Genomic DNA, 25,596 nt, shown 5'->3' with positions numbered 1-25,596 from the left:
ACGATAAGAGAAGAGGATGGATGAATCTTTCCTGTTGGCTACAAATAAATTATAAATGAACAATTGAATACCCAGTGGAGGCAGTGAAGATTACATGAGAGAGAGAGAGAGAGAGAGAGAGAGAGAGAGAGAGAGAGAGAGAGAGAGAGAGTTATATGGGGTATTATATATAGGGTCTATATTCTGTTTGAATTCTCTACCCTGCTCTAGATATCTTCCAGAGCATTAGATGATGGCTCTTCTCTATGAATGAATCTATTCTAAGGGCGACAGATATTTGTAGAGAGAGGGAGCTGGGGGGTAAAGGAAAGAAAGATTTGTATTAAACAAAGGATAAAAATTTTTTTTTTGGGGGGGGGGGGGGTGGGAGGATAATTTGTGGTAAGCTTTACTATAATATGTATTTTTCAACAATCAAGACAGTTGCTGATAAATTGCTTGCAGACCCTGCCTCCATTCCATGTATCGGAGTTTTGCTTTGTAGGGAATTTTCTAGGGATATTCAGAAATGAATTAAATCTTCAAACATATCCTCAACATAAGAACAAAAAAATTAATTAGAGCTTTTTACTTTCTTTCTTGGTTGCCCTAGTTCTTGGTTTATGTTTGGTAATTGGATGTTGATCAGGTTCTTAGTTTCCTTCATCATTTTTAACAATGAAATTGTAAATCTTGAGTGTGATTGGTACCTTTAAAGGCTGGTATGAAAGATTAAACATGACCTAGTGAGTGAATACTTGACCTGAAGTCAAGACATTCCTGATAATAACCCAAACAAGCCATCATGTATTAATAGATTATTACTGCCTTCTCCCACCTAGGGGTGTATTACTCATGCATATTACAATGATTGACTGATCTCTATTTGAGCCTGTGAGTGCAAGAAGGATATTAGCTCTCTGTTATTAAGTCTATTAGTTAATATCCTTCTGGCTCCAAACATGTATTATGTTGATTGACTGACCTCAATCTGGGCTGGTGAGGGCCAGAAGGATGTTGGCTCTCTGTTAAAGTGTATGAACTATACCCTTATACACATGTAGCTGCAGACAGATATTTTGTTGACTGACTGATCTCTTTGTGGACTTTGAGTGCAAGAAGGGCATTAACTCTACATGGATCTAATTCAAAGCCTAGACCTGTAGAAGGGCTTAAGTTCTAATAGAAAGCCCTGCTGGCTCTAAGCAGGCGATATGTCAGTTAACTGATCTCTACCGTAGGCCTACAAGTATCATTTACTGAGGTATACATGTATAAACTATAAAGGCATTGATTGATAGATAACGCCTTTCTGGCTTTAAACAGACTCTTGACCTCTATTGATTGATTAGTTATGCAGCAGTGCTCTTGCGTCTTTGTGCACAACCATATGGGTAAACATGGTAATGACAATATCCTAACTTTAATGAGCTTCTTTTCCTCAAGTCTGTAGGGGTCATTAAATTGTGTTATGATAATGCTTACAAGTAAATTGTCATGAATTTTTAAAAAGAAATATGTATAATGTATACCCTCCTAGATTGGAAAATACGCTAAGACCTGTTTCGGTAATCAGTGGGTTAAAAAGACTCATGGTATAAGCAGTACCATGGTACAAGTATGGGTCATGTGTGTGTGTGCTGGATTGTACTGCCTGCTTGTGAATCAGTCTTGGCATCTGTATTTCTCATTCATTAAACCTGTCTGCTTGATTTAGTACAAACGGGCAGACTGAAGTCAGTCGGATCCTATGGCCCAGCTGATTAAAGCGTGGACCTACATGTACTAGGGTGCGTTCAAGCGATTTTTTGAAGCTAGAATCACAATCATGAATCACAAATCAAAACGCCATTAAAAAACATGGATACTGCTGGAGAGCGTTCAAAAACTGCAGTTTGATCCAGGAAGTATAGGTCAACTTCGCGGGGTGCTTTCTGAATTTGAGATTCTGAGATCTCTGTTCGTTCAAGTGATTTTTAGCGACCTTAATTCTGCAGAATCATGATACAAAACACATTTTTTTCAGCGTTTCATGTTTCATGTTTGCGTTTTTAAACACGTTTATTTTTACGACTGACGAAAAAACGCTTGAAACTAAACATCTTTGAAAACTGTGATTCTAGGGTGAAAAAGTGTGGCTTGAACGCACCCTAGGTCCATGATTAAAGCGTCCAAGACAATTTGAGATGAAACAAAGTCTGGCAACTCGAACACTCTGTAATTAAAGATCCGTCTGGACTGCAGAGTACCTATAGGCATCTTGTCTGCATTATATCTGCATGAGGTGGCGTTAAGTGGCCCAAGTGTTGTCAAACATCTGTATCGTCAGAAATAAATCAGTTGCTATTGGCAGCAACTTACATGTTTTCTGAGAAAAAAATTTCAGACAAAAAATAGTGAACAAATTTCCTTGAAAGGAAGCTTGAAAGGAAACACTGTGTCTGTGAACACAGATTATTTTGTAGTATACCAAACCAGCATTTTGTCATGTGCTTCCATTCGGCAGGATATTAAAAAGTGAGAGAGAGTACAGTTTTGTATTAGTTGTCTTTGAATAGGATGTCCATCCTGTGAAAGTTCATCAACAGCTAAATTTGATTCAGCAAAGCCCAGAGTGGAATGTTGGTCTATTACTTTGTTCATGCTTTTTATTAGTTATGCTGGAATTGTAGTCTAGTGAGTTGAAATGATATGCTGAGAGCCAGAAGTTGCAGGTTCAAATCCCTCTTGATTCAAACATTTTTCTGATTTTGTTTCATTCTGTACAGCAAGTATATTACTTACTTGTAAGTTTTAATTTACCAAGATTTCCTTTACATGTTTGGTCATGTTGATTGCAAAGACTTTCTGAAAAATCAACAGATCGTGTAAGGCAATTTCAATAGCCTTTTCCCTCACTGTTTGAAATGTGCAAACATAACAATGACACATTTCGTACTCCGAACAAGATTTTTGGTTGATAGGATGTACAAAAGGGTATTGAAATCGCCCTTAACTTGACTTATCAAAGTTCTGTACGATAATATTTTTTTGATGTCTGATAATTTATCATATTTTGTTTTATCTCTTAATCCTGTTCAGATCCTCTCCCGCCATGCCTGGGATCGAGACACCAGGGGGTGTCCCAGCCAACAAGCGAGACGTCCTCTACGATCTCTTCGTCCAGGCCGGAACATTCCAGGGTATCTTCAAAACATTCTTTGAGCTCTGCGAGGAATTGAACCTCAAACCTTTTGCAGAGCATCGCAACTTCTACCCCAAGTTCAAGTCTCAGCTGACATCGTGGAAGGCTGCTTCGCTCTGGAGTAAACTAGATAAGAGATACAATAGGAAGGAATACAAGAAAGGAAAAGCATGCAATAATACTAGAGTAAGTGACAAGCTTCAAAGTATAGATTGAATTTTCATAATTTCACAATCAAAAAGTTTGTTTTCTTTAAAACAATTTTTTAAATATATATGACGTAGATTTAATCTAGTGACGATTATAAAACGTCAGTCAGCAACGAGAACCTTAGGAGAAAGTCTCGCAAGTAAAAAAAGAAGAAAAAAAACCTTATTTATTGTGAAATTATGAAAATTCAATTTATGGAATTACTTACCAATCAGATGAACCTCTTCAAAAGATGCAAAGTACATACATGTACATGGTTTAGTGGTAAATATAAAAATACATGAGAAAACTCTGCTCTGATGTCAAGCTACTTGTGGGCAGATATTTTGTGCATTATTTATAACTCAGTAATAGATGTTTGTTTATACAGTAGGCTTGCAGGTGCACCATGTGAGAGATAGAGGGAGGATTGAGGAGTCCTGAAAAGGACTCTCAGTAATATTTCTTGAGGGTGTGTAGTCCTGAAAAGGACTGTTGGCGTAGTCTGTTGATGTTGATGTTTGTTTGTTTGTTACAGTTGCTCTTTTCTCATTCAGGAATACTTTTTTTCCTGAGTCATAAGGCAAATTGGCCATGTTTTTGGTACATATAACCTGTTTAAGGCATTTATAGTCTCAAACATTAAACTAACCTCAAAATCAGTTTAATTCTCTAGTGAGAGATTGAAGGAAACCAACAACAGAAAGATAGAATGAGAAAGATAGAATGAGGCTTTACAGTGACTTTGAAAAGTAGCCTTTTAACCTTAGTCTCTCAAAGTAAATCTCAACTTGTGATGGTAAAAACAAAAATTTGTCAAAATTTCCTAGAAAAATATTTATGAGCAGCGCAATGAATAAATAAAGAAAATAGATCAATAGTTCTTAGATATATATCAAGGTAGAATTTTTTAGATAGAATTTTTGGTTATAATTCATTACATACTTTTTCCCTCGATGTAAGATTGTGTGTCAATTTCAGCATAGGATGGATTCGAAGGCCACAACCATTTTCTGCCCAATTTAACAAACTAATGATAAGTTATTCACTTTGCTGAAATAATTGTTTTTAATAACAACAAATGATGTTTTTTGTTTGTTGTTGTTTGCTTGACGAAGATTTCAGGGGTGCTATAATTCCGATGACCTTGTGTGTTTATTCAGCAAGGCTGAGCAAAGATTGGAAAACAGTGGAAAGTTTACGTAAATATTTTGACATGCTGAGAACAGAGATAAGATTGGAAAGAGTAGTACATGTAGTACATACAGTTGTATGTGGAAAATAATCAAAGAAGGATGACAGATAAATGAGGCTGATAGAGCTGTGTAGACCAACACTTACATTATTGAAATAGAAATGGGGAGGGGTGGCTGAGGAATGGGAGGGGGTGGGGTCAATGGATGCAAAGACATGAAAGAGATTCCTTTACAATTAGATGGAGAGAGGTGTATAGGAGGTGGAAGGGAGGAGGGGGTAGAGAGGAGGAAGGGAGAGAGAAGAGAGAGAGAAAGAGGGAGAGAGAGAGAGAGAGAGAGAGAGAGAGAGAGAGAGAGATGCAAGCCTGATTAAAAAGATTATCTTTGATCATGAAAGGGAAGAGAAAGTCAGAGACAATGACCTTCTTATCATAGAGAGGATGTAAAACCTTGTCATGAAACCAACTGATTAAATACAATGTCACTGTGTGTGTCAGCTGTCAACATCAGTTTGCTATGATGTATCAATTACCGGAGCTTCCAAGAAAATTGATATCATATTTGGCTGAAGAGAGTGCTCTATGATACTCTGCCTGAGGGTTTGTTGTCTGATATATCGCCTGTTGAGAGCTAGAAGGCCATTACCTCTGTGTTAAAAGTATATGAGTTAATTACACCCTTCTGGGTCTTAGTAGATGATACATTCAAGAGAGAGGGGAAAGAGAAGGAGAGGGGGAAGGGAGGAGGAGAGAGGGAGGGAGGAGGAAGGTTTAGCCTACATGTATATATTTTGATTGGGGGGGGGGGGGGTCATTTAAATTGTATGCATGGTTAAGTTAATGGGCAGGGATGGAAGGGGGGCGGGGCTGACACACACGCTCCGGCATTTAAAACATTATCTTTCATTTTCATTTCTCAACTTTTCTGGGACACATGACTGATGACCTCTATCAAATTATAGTCAAATGATCCAAGTGTTCTAATTTAAGTTTATTATGAAGCTGTGGTATGTGTAGTTTACTTGATAAAAGATATGACAGTTGCTAAACTCAATTTGGTTTTTGATGTGATAATCAAAGGATGCACATCATACAAGTTTTGGCTCCTTGTTTAGATCCTCCTCCCAAAGGACGAATGATTAATTTTGACAACTCACATTTTTTCGAGGAAATGTTCTCATCTGTTGTTGGAAACTCATCAAGACAAGGCTATACAATGAATTATATCTTGGAAACCGATTGTGTTGTGTTACACAATCATCCACATTGACATGTGATGAAAGGCAATGTAGGCTTTATACACAACAATCAAATGGTGCATCCAAGGGTATCAGTCACCAAAGTTGGAGATCTGAGATCTTTAACTTTATTTCAAGTAGAATCAAACGGAAAGTGGGGAGAAGACTAGAAAAAAGGGATTGGGGAGGAAGGGAGGGGTGGGAGAGATGAGAAAGTGAGGATGAGAGTGAGAGAGGAGGAGGAGGAGAGAGGAGGGATGGAGGAGGAGGGAGAGAAGAGGGAGGGAAGAGGAGAGAGGAGGAGGGGAGAGAGGAGGAATGGAGGAGGGATGGAGGAGGAGGGAGAGATGAGAAAGGGAGGATGAGAGTGAGAGAGGAGGAGGAGGAGAGAGGAGGGATGGAGGAGGAGGGAGAGAAGAGGGAGGGAGGGGAACAGAGGAAGGAGAGAAGAGGGAGGGGCAGAGAGAGGAGAAGGAGAGAGGAGGGATGGAGGAGGAGGGAGAGAAGAGGGAGGGAGGGGAACAGAGGAGGGAGAGAAGAGGGAGGAAGGAGGAGAGAGGAGGAGGGGGAGAGAGGAGGGATGGAGGAGGAGGGAGAGAAGAGGGAGGGAAGAGGAGAGAGGAGGAGGGGAGAGAGGAGGGATGGAGGAGGAGGGAGAGAAGATGGAGGGAAGAGGAGAGAGGAGGAGGGGAGAGAGGAGGGGAGAGAGGAGGGGAGAGAGGAGGGATGGAGGAGGAGGAAGGGGTGGAGAGGAGGGAGAGAAGGAGAAGATTACTTAAAGTGAAAATAAAGGAGAAGAGGAGAAGTTTTAAAAAGTTGAGAAGGAAAGTAATTCAATAAATTTGTATGGAATAACTTGGTCTATGATATACTATAATAGAAAGCTAGACAAATGTGCACTGTATTTAATATACAAAGATCATCAGATCACCTCTGTATTTGGCCTCTATGCACACTGTTCAGTGGAGATGCTAGCTGTGGTGATGTTTGTGAACCAAGAATGACAATCTGACTTGACGTGTGTTATTACAAGCAGGGAAATCATTGATTTGGTTCTTGTAATGAATGAGCAACCATCAATTTACTGCCACAGGGTGAATGTATTTATGTAATTTCCTCACATTGTTTTCCATCTAGTACCTCCCTATCTGAGACCCCCCTTTGCTCATAAAGTGTAGTGCGTCACTGAATATATACTGTAGGTTACGCATGCATCATGTGGTATTGGTACTGTGACACAGTTTTGGAATGCAAGCATAATTATATTAAAGGAAACCTCAACCCCAAATAAGTGTAAGTATGCTGAAAGATGAGATTTATTCCTGCTTATAGATGTATTTCATGCAAAAATGAACAAGAAATGTATAAATGGGGATATTCTTGGCATGATGTAATGCCTTTTATTTAGAATGACATGGGTGCAGCCATTTCTTGATAATATGACACACCAGGCATACTGGTACATGTATCATGCACCAAGCTCTAGTTTGAAAGAATATTAATTTAGAAATAAAAAAGTACTTTTTATATAATATGACATTATATGAAATTCAAATGTTCTTGAATTGTCTTAACATTTTTACGTGGTTTTCATACTTGAGTTTATTTTTACTCTCAGTGTGAACATACCATAATGTTGTTACATACATGGAGGGCCTGTTCACTTTGAAGATTAGATTAGATAAATGGTATTTTATTGCATCTTTCATGAATGGCAGTTTCACAACTGAATTGCACATGAGTTACACGAATTGGATATATACATTGTAAAAAACTTACATAACATTTAGTTAAAAATTATTAAAACGTGACACGTTACTACTGCCTAAATACCATAAACAATTAAAAAACACTTAATGAACATAATTTCTACCAAAGAAAAAAGAAAAAAGGTATAAACATAATTACATGCCAACATAATATGGACTAAGGCAAATCATACAACAGTTCGTCATGTTACAATATTGCAGTAGTGGGTATGGTGGTAAAATAATCAATGGTAGCGGCAAAAGCAGGTGTATGAACATTTAGTAATATTTGAAATAATTATTCATATTTAAAAGTAAAAAGCAATTCAATATCATTAAAACATACCGGTACGATATACACAATTATTACAAGAATGTACAGGAATCGAGTCATTTCAATGATAAATCATTACAATAAATATAAACATGAGCAAATTAACTGTTATTATACAGGCGAATCAAATTTGGAACTTGCTCTAGTAAACCCAGCAGGAGAAGCAAGTTAATATACTGAGTGTTCTGAGTCACATGTCCATGGAAACACACCATAATGGTGTTACATACATGGAGGGTCTGTTCACATGCTCTACTAAGCCCAGCATGAGACGTGATATTATTGGCACACTGACCTTCGCTTCTCATGCATGAATACTAGGACTCAGAAAGTGCAAGAGCTGGGTTTATCCAAACCTTCCTGTCTATGCGCTGCTCTATATGATAATCATACAGGCATGAATTTAATTACTGAGCCCTTTCTCCCCAACAGTACCTGCAAGACTAAGGCACACTACATGGCTCACATAGTTCAAATTTAAGAAGAAATGAAGTAAATCTAGCATATTTGCAGTGTTGGAGTTTGTTTGTTTGTCTGAAGATGATATGCCGGTAACTAGAAAGAGGCTGATTCTGTTAAATGAATTGGGGTCAAGTTATCGAGGTATTCATGATGGAATAATATGGAAAATTATGTTTATTATTACCTCCTGATTATCATAGAGATAATGAAGGGGAGATAGAGTCAGAGAGAGAGAGAGAGACAGGGAGAGACAGAGAGAGACATACCAGTAAAGGGAGAGGGAGGGAGGGAGAGGAGAGGGAGAGAGATAACTCAGGAGTTCAAGATAATAGTTAGGGATATAAAGTTGGTAAGTATTTAGAACACAATGTCTTTCCTGACAAATGATGCATAGAATATAAACATAACAAAAATTATATTTAAAAAAAATCTGATAGGATCATTACATTTATTAATTTTCACATTATTAATCAAGAATATGTATTTCATTGCACTCTCCATCACATGTACTATGACACAAAATTGAAATTCCATCAATTTATCTCCTTTTTTAATTTCTCTCTTTTTTTATTTCTCTCTTTTTTGTACAGGTCTTCATTATCGGAGCAGGACCATGTGGTCTACGTACAGCTATAGAGTGCGCTATGCTCGGTACGAAGGTCGTGGTGGTAGAGAAACGATTCAGCTTCTCAAGGAATAACGTCCTCCATCTCTGGCCTTTCCTCATCACCGACCTAAGGAGCCTCGGAGCAAAGAAGTTCTTTGGGAAGTTCTGCGCTGGAGCTATTGATCACATCAGTAAGTATTGATGGCTCTGAGGCCTCGTTCAGATATGACGCAGCAAAACCGTAGCATTTAAAAAAATTAATTTAAAGTGTTAACGTGCCACATTTCCGTATGTTTAACACAGAGCTCAGTGAAGATGCCTAAAGACCTTTGCTGCATGCAGTTGCCATTTGCTTAACCTGTAAAAAGAAGTGGCAGCATTTTTTTTTTTTTATGAATTTAATTTTTTTTTTTTGAATTTGCGGTGGTTTACCCTGTCATATCAGTATTTGCCTTTAGGAGATAATTTTTATTTCTATGTAAAGGAATAAATTGTTGACCAGATTGTAGGCTCTGTGGAAAAGGTTATTGAGGATGAAGTTTACATTTAGACCCTCATATCAAAGAGATCTAGACTGGATGCTGAAGATTTGTGTACCCCTATTTAAGCCATCTCCCACTTGTTCCTATCGTCTTACCTATGCAATTATGTGGACTAGAGAATAAACAGCCTTTACTCTTAAAATAGTGTTGAAATAGTCTGTATGATGAAGAAGTTTGGTTTATTTCTTTTTCTTCTTTTTTATTCTTTTGCAATCTAGGCATAAAGTTTACTATACTATAAATGCGAAACTATGATTAATCTTCTCTATCGCTAATGATTCTGTTTAATGCGAGATTTTGGTTTGTCTCTAGTTGTTCCAATTGTCTTGCCTGTGCAAATTTTAGAGACTACCGACTTAAACAGCCTTTTTGTTGAAAAAGTTTGTTTGATGAAGAAATTTGGTTTGCTTCTTTTTGCTTTTTATTCACTAAGTTCTCCATACTAGATGTAGAACAATAATTGATCTTGTATATTGCTAATGATTCTGTTTTACGAGTGATCGTTCTTTTCTTTCTTGTTCAGGTATACGGCAGCTACAGGTGGTGCTTCTCAAAGTGGCCCTGATCATGGGTGTGGAGATCCACTATGGAGTGGGCTATGAAGGACTAGAAGTACCCCCAGAAGACCAGGAACATGAAAGTAAGTCCAGGACCAATGACGAATCGGGCCAGATTCTACTTACCGGTATTAATTTCGAAACGACGCAATTAATAGTCTCATTAACATTTTATTTTGTTAACATTTGGTCGACTCAAGAAACAAACAATCGATTGCTACTCTAAAATGAAAGTAAGACCAGAAACATGAAAGTAAGTCCAGGACCAATGACGAATTAGGCCAAATGCTACTAAATAATTTCAACGGGATGCAATGAATAAAGCCACATTAACATTTTACTTTGTTAACATTTGGTCGACTTAAGAAACAAAGAATGAATTGCTGGTCTAAAATGAAAGTAAGACCAGGAACATGAAAGTAAGTCCAGGACCAATGACGAATTAGGCCATATTCTACTAATTGATTTCAACGGGATGCAATGAATAAAGCCACATTAACATTTTACTTTGTTAACATTTGGGCGACCCAAGAAACAAAGAATGGATTGCTGCTCTTAAATTTGTCCATCAGTGAAGAAGTACAATGTGGCACTGTGGGGTTTCGATCCATAGCAAGTTAAGAGGAAAAACTAGACTAAATTCCCTTGTTAAACTTGACTCTAGACTTAGCTAAACCCAACATCAGGTGTAAATTCTAGTAGAGACCTTCAAGTGTGGACATAATCATCAGGGCCACATCTTAAAGAGCTGTTATGGATTCCAATTAATCACAACTAACGTCAACTTTGATATAAATTACAACATTGTACATTAGCGATGGGCGCTTGTAACTATGCAATTTAAATTTCAGGACTTGTGTTTCTCTTTGTACTAAAAGAGCATAATGTTTATATTAAGTAAACAAAAATGAAATCACTTTGTTGATAATGCTGATAATGGTATTCAACTCACATTTTTTTTTTATAAGCTATGCAAACTGGGTTAACTATTTATGTACAGACATTTACAAAGATATGTCATGTCACACATTTTATCTAAATATAACATGGTTATCTCCGACCTTTGAATTTTGACAAAGTGCACTACATATTACATATTTGGATCCAGAAGGGCTTAACCCATATCATTACACACCGAGTTAACGCCTTAATAGCTCCAAACGATATCGTCTTTTGAGAAACAGAAGGTCTTAGATCATCTCTTTGTAAAAGTATAGTAGTTAGCACCCTTCTGGCTCTCAACAGACCATATAAATGAAATGACTCATGTTCATTTACTCAATCATGCACTCAACTGAGAGAAAACAAATAGAAAACCGATTTGTTGACATTTTATAACAAATATCAGTCAATAGATGACATTTATGTCAACAATACCTTCCTAGACTGTGATGTCACAATGGAAATCAGTTCTTTATTAGTTGTTATCTTGTGGTGTTTCTTAGTAATTGACAGTAGGTTGTAAAGTTCGGTATGTGGAAGTCTCATTTCTATTTATTATGACTAACATTAAATCAAGAACATTTTATTAGTTCAAACCTTTTTGGTTCTTATAGTAATTCCACGACAAAAAAAAGTTGGTTGTAGAACTTCCTTGTATCATGTAAGGAATCACAAGCTTTACCTGTATATATCTCATACTTTTAGCCAGTACCGGTATTATCAAAATGGCACATATTTCTTTGTATTTTGAAGATGCCAATTTTTGCAATTTTTCATGGATTATAGAACATACATGTATAGTGGGAGGAAATTGCAAACTGAATCTGTCATTTACAGACCACCTCTTGGTTTTTATACTACATATTTTGACAGATACTCAAATCGAAAAATAGCAATAAGGATCGAATACACACTTTATTTATTTATTTATTTCTGATATTTATACAGGATGGCACATATCACCAATTTGGTGGTCTTCCATGAGGCCCTGTTTGGTAAAAAAAAACAAATAACAGCAGCAAAAACAAAATAGATAAATACACAAGCATATAAACAGGTAAAATGCAAACTAATTGGTATCCTCATGAAATAACTAATCATTCAAGATTTATCCTTGATCATTTACAAGTAATATGTGAATGGATATTTCAAAATAAATAGAAAATACATTTTTTTTAAATGAGAATAAAATAAAGAATAGATGATAATCACGTATTTAAAAGAAAGAAAAGAAATGATTGAAAACACTTAACTAAATTGATGCGTACCTGCGTTCGTTTTTCATTTGGAAGGGACAATTTGGAATTGCTTCTCTGCATTGTTTTGAAAGCAGCGTATTTTCAATCATCTCCACACAACCAATCTTGCCAGGGTAGTCCTGTAATGAAGTGTTTCCTCTCATTCGCAGCACTACCACGACTTACTCAGAACGTACCGTTTGTTATTGTTATAGTCTCCTTCTCAGCCAATATCTGAAATATTTTGTGCATGATCATAGCACCTGTTAAACCTTGTCTATTTATGGAATCCTTTAGAACTGTATGTACTGGGCCCCTGTTTTTATTATTTTAACTCCAATTTTTTTTTGGTATTGCATACAATTCGTCCCCAATTTCACAAAGTGACGGTAATGAGGACAATCGTCACGCAAATCAAATGCGATTTTCCCCACTACCGTCACTTCGTGAAAATAGGGAAGAATTGTGGGGTCCATATGGCGTCAAGCCTTGCTGTACAGTCAGAATACTCAAGGCTGTAGAATAATCATAATTTCAAGCTCTGAGTGATGTGACCAGCGTTACATGTACGCTTAGATTCATTACGGCTAGAATAAAAGCCACATCCATGCATTTTGGGGGAAATATCAAAATGCAGTCCATGCATGTACATAATAGTAGAGTTTATCTGGACCCCGTCTTATAAAGAGTTGGAATTGATTTGGATCAATCAAGTCCTCCAATCAATCGCAAGTTCCCTAATTCTTGCATACATAGTTATGAATGATATCACCTCTTTATAGACAGGACCCTGGTGTAGTGTGCGTACTGGAATAGAACCAAGTATCAAGTATCTAAAAATGGCCTGCGCCTGTTCAAAGGGGGAGACTAAGCTCAATTGACCGGAAGATGATATTGGAAATGGAAGTGTCAGATTTGACAGTAAGTAGCGATTGTCCAGGGTTGTGTTTGGCAACGATCTTGATGAATCATATAGACTCAGGGTTGGACAATTCTGATTCCCATCATATCATAGCAATCTAGTAGGCATTAGAGACAAAGATGACCTAACATACATGTAGGCCCTGGCAATATTTGCTCCAGCCTTCTTTTTTTTTTTGGGGGGGGGGGGCGGGTCAAAGATACTAAAAAACAAGAAACTGTCACGCTCATTGAATGTTTGCAAATGTCACAAATTGTTCAGATTCACAAAAGTTGATTTATGTTGCAAAAAATTAAATCTCAAGATACACATTGCTGAATTTGTACAATTTATGAAAGTCTGTTGTAATGATCTCGTTTACGAATTGGGAAAGTTTCTTGTCGCAAAAGTGTTTTGTTTTACAGTATTGGGTTAGGGTTTGCAAGTGGGTCTAAGGGTAGGTATAAGCTTAGGGTTAAGGACAGGTATAGTTTTTGTCCAGAGTTGAATTTAGAAATTCTGTAAGTGCAAGAAAATGACTGCAGAGCAATTGTCACTGGAGAATGAACTGAAGCAAAACTAACATTTATTTTCTATCATTGCTTGGAAAAAATAATGATCTATTTTAGGCTCTTGAATATAAACCTGATTATGGGAACGGACCCTGTGATTCATACAAGTATTTATGTAGTAATGCGATTGAGCTCTATCACTGCCAAGGTATCGGGTTTGTTCCATTGATAAGCTATAGTCAGGGAGCTAGGGTAGAGATGGATCATTTGTTCAGTTTACAGTATCACCGTCATGATATCAAGTTTATCCCATTGATAAGCCAGGCAGTAGGTACCTAATGCGTGTCTAATTAATTTCCCTGTACACATACTTGTAAATGTATAAGACTACAGTATTACAGTCGAAGTATCAAGTTTGTCCAATTATGAGCTTGGCAAGGAGGGTCGAGGGGGATACACCTTGCCTACATTAGTGTAATGGTGTAGAGTTTAACTTTGAAGACACGTTCAAATATTACGAGGTAAACCGCCACAAAAAAAGAACCGCCCCAGCATTTTTATGTGTAAATGATCAATTGCAACTGCTTGGAACTGATGCCCTGTGCATATTTATTGAGCTTTGCGTTATGTGACGTGTATTATGCCTCATGTCTTCTTTATAAAACTGTAGCGATTATGCCGCGTCATGTCTGAACAAGGCCTAAGGCTATCAAGTTTGTCCCCCTCTGTCATGTCTGAACAAGGCCTGAGGGCTATCAGGTTTGTCCCCCTCTGTCATGTCTGAACAAGGCCTAAGGCTATCAAGTTTGTCCCCCTCTGTCATGTCTGAACAAGGCCTAAGGCTATCAAGTTTGTCCCCCTCTGTCATGTCTGAACGAGGCCTGAGGGCTATCAAGTTTGTCCCACTCTGTCATGTCTGAACAAGGCCTGAGGGCTATCAGGTTTGTCCCCCTCTGTCATGTCTGAACAAGGCCTAAGGCTATCAAGTTTGTCCCCCTCTGTCATGTCTGAACAAGGCCTGAGGGCTATCAGGTTTGTCCCCCTCTGTCATGTCTGAACAAGGCCTAAGGCTATCAAGTTTGTCCCCCTCTGTCATGTCTGAACGAGGCCTGAGGGCTATCAAGTTTGTCCCACTCTGTCATGTCTGAACAAGGCCTGAGGGCTATCAGGTTTGTCCCCCTCTGTCATGTCTGAACAAGGCCTAAGGCTATCAAGTTTGTCCCCCTCTGTCATGTCTGAACGAGGCCTGAGGGCTATCAAGTTTGTCCCACTCTGTCATGTCTGAACAAGGCCTGAGGGCTATCAAGTTTGTCCCCCTCTGTCATGTCTGAACAAGGCCTGAGGGCTATCAAGTTTGTCCCCCTCTGTCATGTCTGAACAAGGCCTGAGGGCTATCAAGTTTGTCCCACTCTGTCATGTCTGAACAAGGCCTTAGGCCATCAAGTTTGTCCCCCTCTGTCATGTCTGAACAAGGCCTCAGGCTATCAAGTTTGTCCCCCTCTGTCATGTCTGAACAAGGCCTGAGGGCTATCAAGTTTGTCCCCCTCTGTCATGTCTGAACAAGGCCTCAGGCTATCAAGTTTGTCCCCCTCTGTCATGTCTGAACAAGGCCTGAGGGCTATCAGGTTTGTCCCCCTCTGTCATGTCTGAACAAGGCCTCAGGCTATCAAGTTTGTCCCACTCTGTCATGTCTGAACGAGGCCTGAGGCTATCAGGTTTGTCCCCCTCGTAAGCTGGGTATGTAGGGTAGAAAGTTCATCTAATCTACCTGCTCATGTGCATGTTTGTATGGAGGATCGCTGTCATACTATCTAGTTTCTCCCATTGATAAGCTTCCCAGTTGATTGAGGGTTATAGATATGGGCCCCGACTTTTAAAGAGTTGAGACAGGGAACAATTTTTTTTTTTTTTTTTGGAAGCTACGCTCTTTTATGATTCCGGGGGCTTTTTTTTTGCATTTCAGGGGCTTATTTGCCTCGAGCCCCCGTATTTTTTTCTCCCTGAGTTGATATCACTCATAACTATGTACATAAGAGATAGGAGACTGCAAACTTGTGATTGATTGGGGGACTTGCGATTGATCCAGATCAAATGCAACTCTGTATAAGTCGTGGCCCAGGTTTACCTGCACATGATGGCCAATTTACCAATACATTATTACATTACCTGTATTCGCTCGGCACCATTGTAGTACGTTATAAACATAAATATACCGGTAGTGAGGGCTCTTTAAATGACGACATCTTAAGCTCTTCCTTTTAAACTACAAGCCATGCCAGCAGTCTTTGAAGTCTATACTTACTTGCTGGCGAACTTGGCTGCTGATTGTGTTAGCCAGGCATATAACTTAGTATGAGGAGCCCATTTTTTGTTTAGAATTCAAGTAAAACTTTGGTTTTTGAAATCACAAGTGTGTTCACACTGTCGCTACATCTGAGATAATAGTTAAGTTTAAAACTACATGCAAACTTTCATTTTAAATCAAGCTATTAAAACCCAGCAACTAACACTGTCATACTATCATGTTTTTTCCCATTGATATGGCAAGCCGAGAGGGTTAGAAAGTTAATCTATGATTTTAAGATTGGATATCATCATACCCAGATAATCCCATTCAGTCAAGTGCAACACATTGAAGCCTAATCTCAAGGTCAATCCAAGGTCATTTAAAGTTTGATCACCTCCGACTAAAGGATTATTATAGGAATAATAGGTTGAATTTGTACATTTGCGGAATTAGCTTCAAAAGCTGTGATTACCAATTGGATATATCAGAGCATCAAGGTATTATTATCAGGGAAATTTATCATGGCAGGAAAAATGTGAAATAATGATAATAAATCAGGATTTATGTAGCGCTTTACAGATATTATTATTACCTCTGTCATCAGATTCATTAATTGTTACGCACAGTGTGCACCATTTCCACTCCCTGGGGAGATTTACTACCATGCAGTCACCATGAGGGCATACCTTGTATGTCAATTTCTATTATAAAGGACTATAATCAGACAATATGATTGTAATAAGACATAAAGGTAAATTTTAATACAGGTACATATATATATATATATGTAAAAGATTGCTTCATCGGCATAAATGTTTCATCATCTCCAAATGTTCACATTGAAAAATGTTGAATGTGATATGATGTTCCCATGTAACATGATTTTGTGTATTTTATGAAGAAATTATTATTTTCCATATTTGTTTTCTGTTTGTTTTTCAGAGATTGGTTGGAGGGCCAAGCTAGACCCCAAAGATCACCCGGTATCAGAGTATGAGTTTGATGTCATCGTAGGCGCTGATGGAAAGAGAAATACGCTGCATGGTAAGATATAAATTGGTTTTCTACCAAAATTTATTAACAGATATCATTCATTTGTAGTCTCTCCCATCTTCTTGCTCCAACATTTAGTTTTGTTTCATTCTTTTAGACAGAATAATTTTTTCTGTCAATACTAGAAGTAGAACTTTAAATAATGATAATAATAATAATAATATTCTGCTTTTATATAGTCTTATACTATGTCTCTAAGCACTTTACTGATACACTATAATAATGTAGAATATTTAGGAACGCTAAGAACAATAAGTACCATAGCCCTTACAAATACAAATATATGAAAATAGGACAAAATTTTACAGTCTCACCGGAAGTAGATCACATGGATCACTGGGGGAAAAGGTAAGTTTTTAGGAATCGTTTGAAAGTGGCAAGACAGGTAATTTCCCTTACATTTATGTAAAGGGGGATGTCATTCCAAGTCTTTGATGCGGGTACTGCAAAACGTTTTTCATCTGCTGAGAGTCTAGACTTGGGAATGATAAGTTTACATGCATCTGTTGTTGAGCAAAGATTATGCTTTTTAATAACGGCTGTCCCTATGAGTTAGTTAATAAATTTGAAAAGAAGAGCATTAATCTTGTTATACCACGTTACAAGTACCGTAAAATCAATTACGTGATACCTCTATAGTTACAAGATAGTTATCATCACCCATCAGTACATTGCATTCGGATTTAGATGTTTCCATGAATTGCTGAAATGGAACCCTTCTATAATGTCCCTAAAGTTTATTGCACTGCCGTTGAAAGAGATATTCCTGTGTTATAGATGAGGCCATGACATTGAGATGAACCCCAGCGTTCCTATGATATCTTTCAGTGATGCTTTCTTTCAGCAATATTGCGTTCACTTCATCATTGCCCTGTATACATGATGAGGAGGTGTTCACATTTGGAATGTATCTCACCCTCAGACATGATTGAATAGAGTCTAAACACAGTTTTTTAAGTTTTCTGCGGCTCAGGGTTGCAGACCTTTTCAGTCTGTATTAGATGCACACATCAAATACATATTTGTGATTAATCATTTTGAGTTTCAAATTCCACCAGAAGTGAATATTTACCATCAAACTAACCAAAATGATGTAATGCTTTGAACTATTATCACTTTTGAATATCCTGGCTTCATTGACTGTACTACTTGTAACTACTCCAGCTACACGTAGACTTTCCTTTTATTTCATTAAACTCGTTTAAAAAACTAACAGAGATGGTAACTGATGTGCTGTAAAGTGTATACACACTCCACTACCTGTTCACCTATCACTCAAATGCGTTAAAGGACTGTTCAGATACGACGCAGCGTTCTTTTTTTATGATGAATGTAAACTGTAATACGCTTCACATTTCTCTATCATATAACACAGAGCTCATTGAATACGTGCAAGACCTTTGTTTTTGCAAGTAAAAAAACTGAGCTGGCGGTTTACTGCGCCATATCTAAATAAGCCATAAGACTACAGATCAAAAGAGATGCTCTCAAAATAGTCGATTAATTCACAAGTACTTTTGGACACGGTCTCTATCCCATTCGAACAATTAATTTTGTTTTTGTCTTTTTGACATATTTTCATTTACGGCTGAGCGCCCTCTTCATTGATTATTGATGCATCTTTTTGTTGTCATGGTGATAGAACAAAGATAACCCCATGTTGGTTCAGACAGTGGTTATGAGCTTGGATGGGTTTGGATTATGAATTGTTTCACCCTTGGCTTCCTTCTGACAGCAGAAAGAGGAAATATTATTAGCTGCTGAGCAATAGGAATTTGACAGTATATATGCATATTTCTACACACAATGAAAATACTTTATGAAAACTCTTTTTCTTCCTTGGTGAAAACTCACAAATACTTGATTTACAGTTTAAATACCCTTTTTGTTTTATACCAGGGTTGATTTGAACATTTTAATCATGATTCCTTTTAAACGACACCATAAGCAATTGATCCAAATGATCTTTTCGGAATAGTTAACCTTTTTTATTGTTTTGATAAAACATCTTATTCAAACAGTTGCTCAAAGTATCAATTACACTCTGTATCAATTGTCATAAAAGTGTTCATTTACATGGTAAATAATACAACACTTTATAAAAACCTATTTCTTCCTGTGAAAACTCACAAATACAATATAGTTCGCATACAGTATTTATTTATTTATTTATTTGTTTATTTAATATCCAGGAGAATGCAATGTAACACAGACATCAGTATTAACAATACACATACCAAAAGATAATGGGCACCAGCCAGTGCCTGTGGGTTGCCTAAAAGGATTGGGAATCCACACGAGAGGTGGTCCTCACTGGCTGTTGCTGAACATAAAAATAAGACATTCAAACATAGAAACAAGATTAGAATTTGATTAATGATCATTAAAAAATGATATACACCTAATCATAGTAATAATTTGTCATGAGTCAGTATATATTTATTTTGTTAGAATTGTTTGCCAAACTTTTTTCTCCCTGATCCTGTTTGTTATGTCAGTCTTGCACGTTTCAATGTCATGTTCATGCTCATTATGTTTGCCTTCAGAATGTTGAGTTACTAATCTCCCTTTGGGATTTATTTTCAAGGGTAGCAAATAGAAATGTGTTTTTGAGGTTTATTTGGCAGATGTAAAGGCCAGAGCAAATATTGGCTTTGCCAGGAATAATGTTTGCACAGAGTTACACATACTGTCTGTGTTTAATCCATGTTTTTGTAATGATTTCAATTGCCAACAAATTCTATTGATTTTACATTGTCCTTTTCCTGTTATTTATTTTGAAACTCTAAATTTTGGTTGATATGAATCAAACTTGATAATGGTTTTGGAGAGTTTGAATAGAATAATTTAGATGTAGTTCCTTATGATGCAAACATGAATTTTATACCTTTTATTGTGTGGTTGTCCCTTTGTCCTGTGATTTATTTTGAAACCCTAAATTTTGGTTGATTTGAATTGAACTTGATAATGGCAACGGATTGTTTGAATATAATAATTTACAAGTAGTTCCTTATGTTGCAAACATGAATTTCTTACCCTAATTATGCGGTTGTCCCTTTTTCCTGTGATTTATTTTGAAACCCTAAATTTTGGTTGATTTGAATAGTACTTAATAATGGCATCAGCTTGGTGGAATAGAATATTAAATGTACATGTAGTTCCTTATGATGCAAACATGGATTTTGTTCCCTAATTGTGTGGTTCACACAGAAATAAAAAAGGCATGAGAAATCTGACCTTTTTGTGAAGCAAGGCATGACATTAAACCAATGTACGCAATGCAGATAAACCCCAAAACAAATATATGAATATTTCATTAGTCATATTACAAAGTTGTGTATCCCAAACAAAAGTGAAAATCGGTTACTTTAAAGGAATCGTTTGGTACTTCGAGAGAAATTTTGAACAAAATTGACTAAATAATTTACTTTACCTGAAAAGGGGAATACGCAGATATACAAATTTGAGACCAGGGATAATACATTTTCGTGATCAGATTCAATAATTCACTAGTTCACAAACTTATTGAACAAGTTGGAAAATTTATGGGCTGATGTAACTTTGTTCTTATTTATTGAAGATTAATAAAGTCACTGATTTAACTCTTGTGATCCCACTATAAAGATTTGTTTAATCAAATTGAATTGAATTGATATTTATTCCCATCATCATGACAATATTATACAAAGATAAAAGATGGAATATCATAACAGATAACAATATTGCCATCGCAGGAGATAATATTCTCTTGAATGGTCACTAACACTATTTTTCCATGAAGTTCTTAGGGGTCTTGCACATTGTACTTTAAGAGTGAGTAGGAGGATGTTTATGCCTTCTACTATTATTTACGATCAAGAGAGCGAGGAATATGTCAGCAGTGATACATGCATCATATGAGGCGTGTCCTCACTATCTCGAGATTGCCAAATATCCAGCTATTTGAACTATCCCGATCGAAACTATCCAGCTAATTTGCGTCCTCATTAGACCGAAGTGGCAGATTAGCTGGATAGTTGGTCGGGATAATATCCCAAGAAATCTCGGTCTAATTTGCAAAATATCCCACGCTGAGCGGTATAGATCGCATGTGCGCGCGCTAGTACAACTAGTAAACACGGAAAACCGTTGTGCATGATGGGATCGGGATATTTGACTACGTACTTCGGTCTAATGAAGACGGTCGCACACTATCCCGCTAGTTCGAAAATAATGGGATATTTTGCAAACTAGACGGAGATATCTTGGGATATTATTCCGACCAACTATCCTGCTAATTTGCTACTTCGGTCTAATGAAGACGCAAATTAGCTGGATAGTTTCGATCGGGATAGTTCAAATAGCTGGATATTTGGCAATCTTGAGATAGTGAAGACGGGCCTCATGACTGGACAAATATTTCTGGTGTTTGTTGAAGAAATGCTAATTGAGAGAGAGACAGAATGATTTATTGGCTGAGTTTTGGCCTCTAGAGCTGTTTATCACTTACAAAGGTAGATGTAAGATTATTTGCTTTAGAAAGTCTTCAAGGAAATTAAATATATGATGTTGACAAATTTCGAATTAAAGGAGTAAAATAATTGGGATTTCAAATTATACATGAGGGTATAATTCTGTGGGTTTGGATGGTTGAGCTTTAGGCAACCTGAAAATCACTGAGTTTGAGAATGATTTTCTGCAGAATTGAGGACTTTGAGAATGCTTGTTTCATGAGTGTTTCTATAGTAGTTTTCTAAATTCTTCATGGATTAAAAAGCATTTAACACATGACATAAAAATCACAAGATTAATGTAGGCTGAAGCCTAGATGTGAATTGCATGTTATACCAGCATCTCAACATGTCTAATACAAGAATAATTATACATATTTTATTAGCTGATCATTAATGAAAATTACATTTTCATCTTTCAGAAGTGTTGTTATCTTACAGTCATGCCATAAACAGTATAAGCCCCCCCCCCCATCCCTCTCTGTTATGCACTGCTACTTTGCTAGTCATGCTTAAATGAGAAAATGAGAAAATGATGGACAAAGTAATGGACAAAGTAATAAAGTCCTTAGATTGAATTCATATCTCTCTCTCTCTCTCTCTGTCTCCCTTTCTCTTACTGTTTCTCTATCTCTGTCTTTATCTCTCTAGCTTTAATACCCCTCTTACCTCTTTTCTCTTCATTGCCTCTTTTTTAACACAATTTTTTTACAGCAGTTCCCATTGACTTTGTTACTTTTATGAGAGGGTGAAATGAGGATACAACTGTCCACCTACCCATCCCACTTTGGTGTTGTTGTTTTGTGTGTGTGTGTTTGTGAGTCAAGATCTTGTATGTCCGTTGGATAAAATGATCTTTCCTTTTTATTATCTATTCAGTGACCACTATAACTCAATTTTGGGACATGTAATATACGAGCATTCCTTCTTTTTTTTTACACGCCCTACTACTGTTGGAGCAGTTAGTGTACCTAACTACCATGTAAGCAAAGCAGACACCTTTACTCTGAACTTTGACCCAGGAGAGCTTTGAGGTGTGAGTTGAATAGCAGCTGGTTAAGAAAAATCAATTTCAACTTTTGCTTCTCCCAAATGATCCGCCATTTTCTCAATTTCTATTCCATCGGTTAGTTTGATTGAGGAAACTGTAAGCAAATTGAAATGATTTATATAATTCTTACCTTTGTGTAACATACCATCGAATCAAACACATGGTGACTCTTGGGACAAAAAGCAGGGAGCTATTTCAGTTTTATCGTGGAACAATTTTATGCACTGATGTGAACTGATTTGATAATCTACAATTTCAGTTTGAAGCAAGGGATCATCGATGTTATATTTGGATGGATCAGAGCATGTTGGTTCATGTGACGGAAATCAGACCAATATTGAAGTGGAAAAATCACATGTCGTTGGTCAAAGAACACAGATTAATAATCTTGATATTAAATGATGGTGAGACAACTCTCCACCCAGCTTCATGCAATGGTCATCTCCATGTAGTTCAGTAACTCGTTGGTCAAGGAGCACAGAATCAGATGGCTGATAATGATGGTCAGACACCTCTTCACCATGCATCATGCAATGGTCATCTCGATATAGTTCAGTATCTTGTTGGTCAAGAAGTACAGATTGGCAGTGTTGATGATGATGGCTTGACACCTCTCCACTGTGCATCACACAATGGTCATCTTGATGTAGTTCAGTGTCTAGTTGGTCACGGAGCGCCGATTGGCACGTGCGATAAAGATGGTCAGACACCTCTTCACTGTGCATCATGCAAGGGTCATCTTGATGTAGCTCAGTACCTAATTGGTCAAGGAGCACATGATAATAAGGGTGATAATGATGGCCAGACACCTCTTCACTGTGCATCATGCAATGGTCATCTTGATGTAGTTCAGTACCTCATTGGTCAAGGAGCACAGGTTGATAACCTTGATGATGATGGCCAGACACCTCTTTACTGGGCATTATACTATCGCCATCTAGATATTGCTCAGTACCTTGTTGATCAAGGAGCACAGGTTGAGAGGGGTGATTGTGATGGTGCAACACCTCTTCACTGCGCAGCGTGCAAGGGTCATCTTGATGTAGTTCAGTACCTCGTTGGTAAAGAAGCACCGATTGACAGTTGTGATAATGATGGTAAGACTCCTCTTAACTGGGCATCATTCTATGGTCATCTCAATGTAGTTCAGTACCTTGTTGGTCAAGGAGCACAGGTTGATCGGGGCGATAATGATGGTCGGACACCTCTTTACTGGGCATTATACTATTGTCATCTCGATGTTTTTCAGTACCTAGTTGGTCAAGGAGCACTGTTTGGTAACCGTGAAAATGATGGCCAGACACCTCTTCACTGTGCATCACGCAATGGTCGTCTTGCTGTCGTTCAGTATCTCGTTGGTCAAGGAGCACAGGTTGATGGGGGCGATAATGATGGTCAGACACCTCTTTACTGGGCATCATGCAATGGTCATCTTGATGTAGTTCAGTACCTCATTGGTCAAGGAGCAGTGGTTGATAACCTTGATGATGATGGCCAGACACCTCTTCACTGTGCATCACGCAATGGTCGTCTTGCTGTCGTTCAGTATCTCGTTGGTCAAGGAGCACAGGTTGATCAGCGCGATAATGATGGTCGGACACCTCTTTACTGGGCATTTTACTATTTTCATCTCGATGTTTTTCAGTACCTAGTTGATCAAGGAGCGCAGATTGATCCGGGCGATATCGGTGGTCAGACACCTCTTTACTATGCATCACGCTTTGGTCGTCTTGCTGTAGTTCAGTATCTCCTTGGTCAAGGAGCACAGGTTGATGGGGGCGATAATGATGGTCTGACACCTCTTTACTGGGCATCATGCAATGGTCATCTCCATGTAGTTCGTTACCTCGTTGTTCACGGAGCACAGGTTGACGGGTGCGTAAATTATGGCCAGACACCTCTTCACTGTGCATCACGCGAGGGTCATCTCCACGTAGTTCAGTACCTCGTTGGTCAAGGAGCACTGGTTGATAACCCTGAAAATGATGGCCAGACATCTCTTCACTATGCATCATGCAATGGTCGTCTTGCTGTAGTTCAGTATCTCGTTGGTCAAGGAGCACAGGTTGATCGGGGCGATAATGATGGTCAGACACCTCTTTACTGGGCATCATGCAATGGTCATATTGATGTAGTACAGTATCTCGTTGGTCAAGGAGCACTGGTTGATAACCGTAAAAATGATGGCCAGACATCTCTTCACTATGCATCACGCAATGGTAATATTGATGTAGTTCAGTATCTCGTTGGTCAAGGAGCTCAGGTTGATCAGGGCGATAACGATGGTCAGACACCTCTTTACTGGGCATCACGCAATGGTCATATTGATGTAGTACAGCACCTTGTAGGTCAAGGCGCACAGGTTGATCTGGGCGATATCGATGGTCAGACACCTCTTTACTGGGCATCACGCAATGGTCATATTGATGTAGTACAGTATCTCGTTGGTCAAGGAGCACTGGTTGATAACCGTAAAAATGATGGCCAGACATCTCTTCACTCTGCATCACGCAATGGTCATCTTGCTGTAGTTCAGTATCTCGTTGGTCAAGGAGCACAGGTTGATGGGGGCGATAATGATGGTCAGACACCTCTTTACTGGGCATCACGCAATGGTAATATTGATGTAGTTCAGTATCTCGTTGGTCATGGAGCACAGGTTGATGGGGTGATAACGATGGTCAGACACCTCTTTACTGGGCATCACGCAATGGTAATATTGATGTAGTTCAGTATCTCGTTGGTCATGGAGCACAGGTTGATGGGGGTGATAACGATGGTCAGACACCTCTTTACTGGGCATCACGCTATGGTCATCTTGATGTAGTTCAGTACCTCATTGGTAAAAGAGCACAGGTTGATTGGGGCGGTAACGAGGGTCAGACACTTCTTTTCTGGGCATCTAATTATGGTCATCGTGAGGTAGTTCAGTATTTTGTTGATCAAGGAACACCAATTGACAGGGGTGATAATGATGGCCAGACACCTCTTCACTGGGCATCACGCAAGGGTCATCTTGATGTAGTTCAGTACCTTGTTGGTAAAGAAGCAGATGTTGATTGGGACGATAATGATGGCCAGACACCT

General features: G+C 38.1%; 1 protein-coding gene across 4 annotated transcripts in view; it reads left to right on the top strand.

Annotated features, from left to right (window-relative positions):
- The window catches only part of LOC582210 (F-actin-monooxygenase MICAL2), a 116,816-nt gene that overhangs the window by 35,344 nt on the left and 55,876 nt on the right, over window positions 1-25,596 (top strand). For all 4 annotated transcript variants that reach the window (XM_030988411.1, XM_030988409.1, XM_030988410.1 and 1 more), the window contains exons 3-6: window positions 3,061-3,349; window positions 8,920-9,127; window positions 10,002-10,118; window positions 16,858-16,959. In XM_030988411.1, the coding sequence (XP_030844271.1) occupies window positions 3,074-3,349; window positions 8,920-9,127; window positions 10,002-10,118; window positions 16,858-16,959 (703 nt within the window). In that variant the 5' untranslated portion in view covers window positions 3,061-3,073. The remainder of the gene's footprint in view (window positions 1-3,060; window positions 3,350-8,919; window positions 9,128-10,001; window positions 10,119-16,857; window positions 16,960-25,596) is intronic.

This window comes from Strongylocentrotus purpuratus, unplaced genomic scaffold, assembly GCF_000002235.5.
Source record: "Strongylocentrotus purpuratus isolate Spur 01 unplaced genomic scaffold, Spur_5.0 spur5_scaffold_17, whole genome shotgun sequence".
Lineage (NCBI taxonomy): Eukaryota > Metazoa > Echinodermata > Echinoidea > Camarodonta > Strongylocentrotidae > Strongylocentrotus > Strongylocentrotus purpuratus.
The sequence above is the reverse complement of the archived record's forward strand: the minus strand, read 5'-3'. Positions and strand labels throughout refer to the sequence as shown.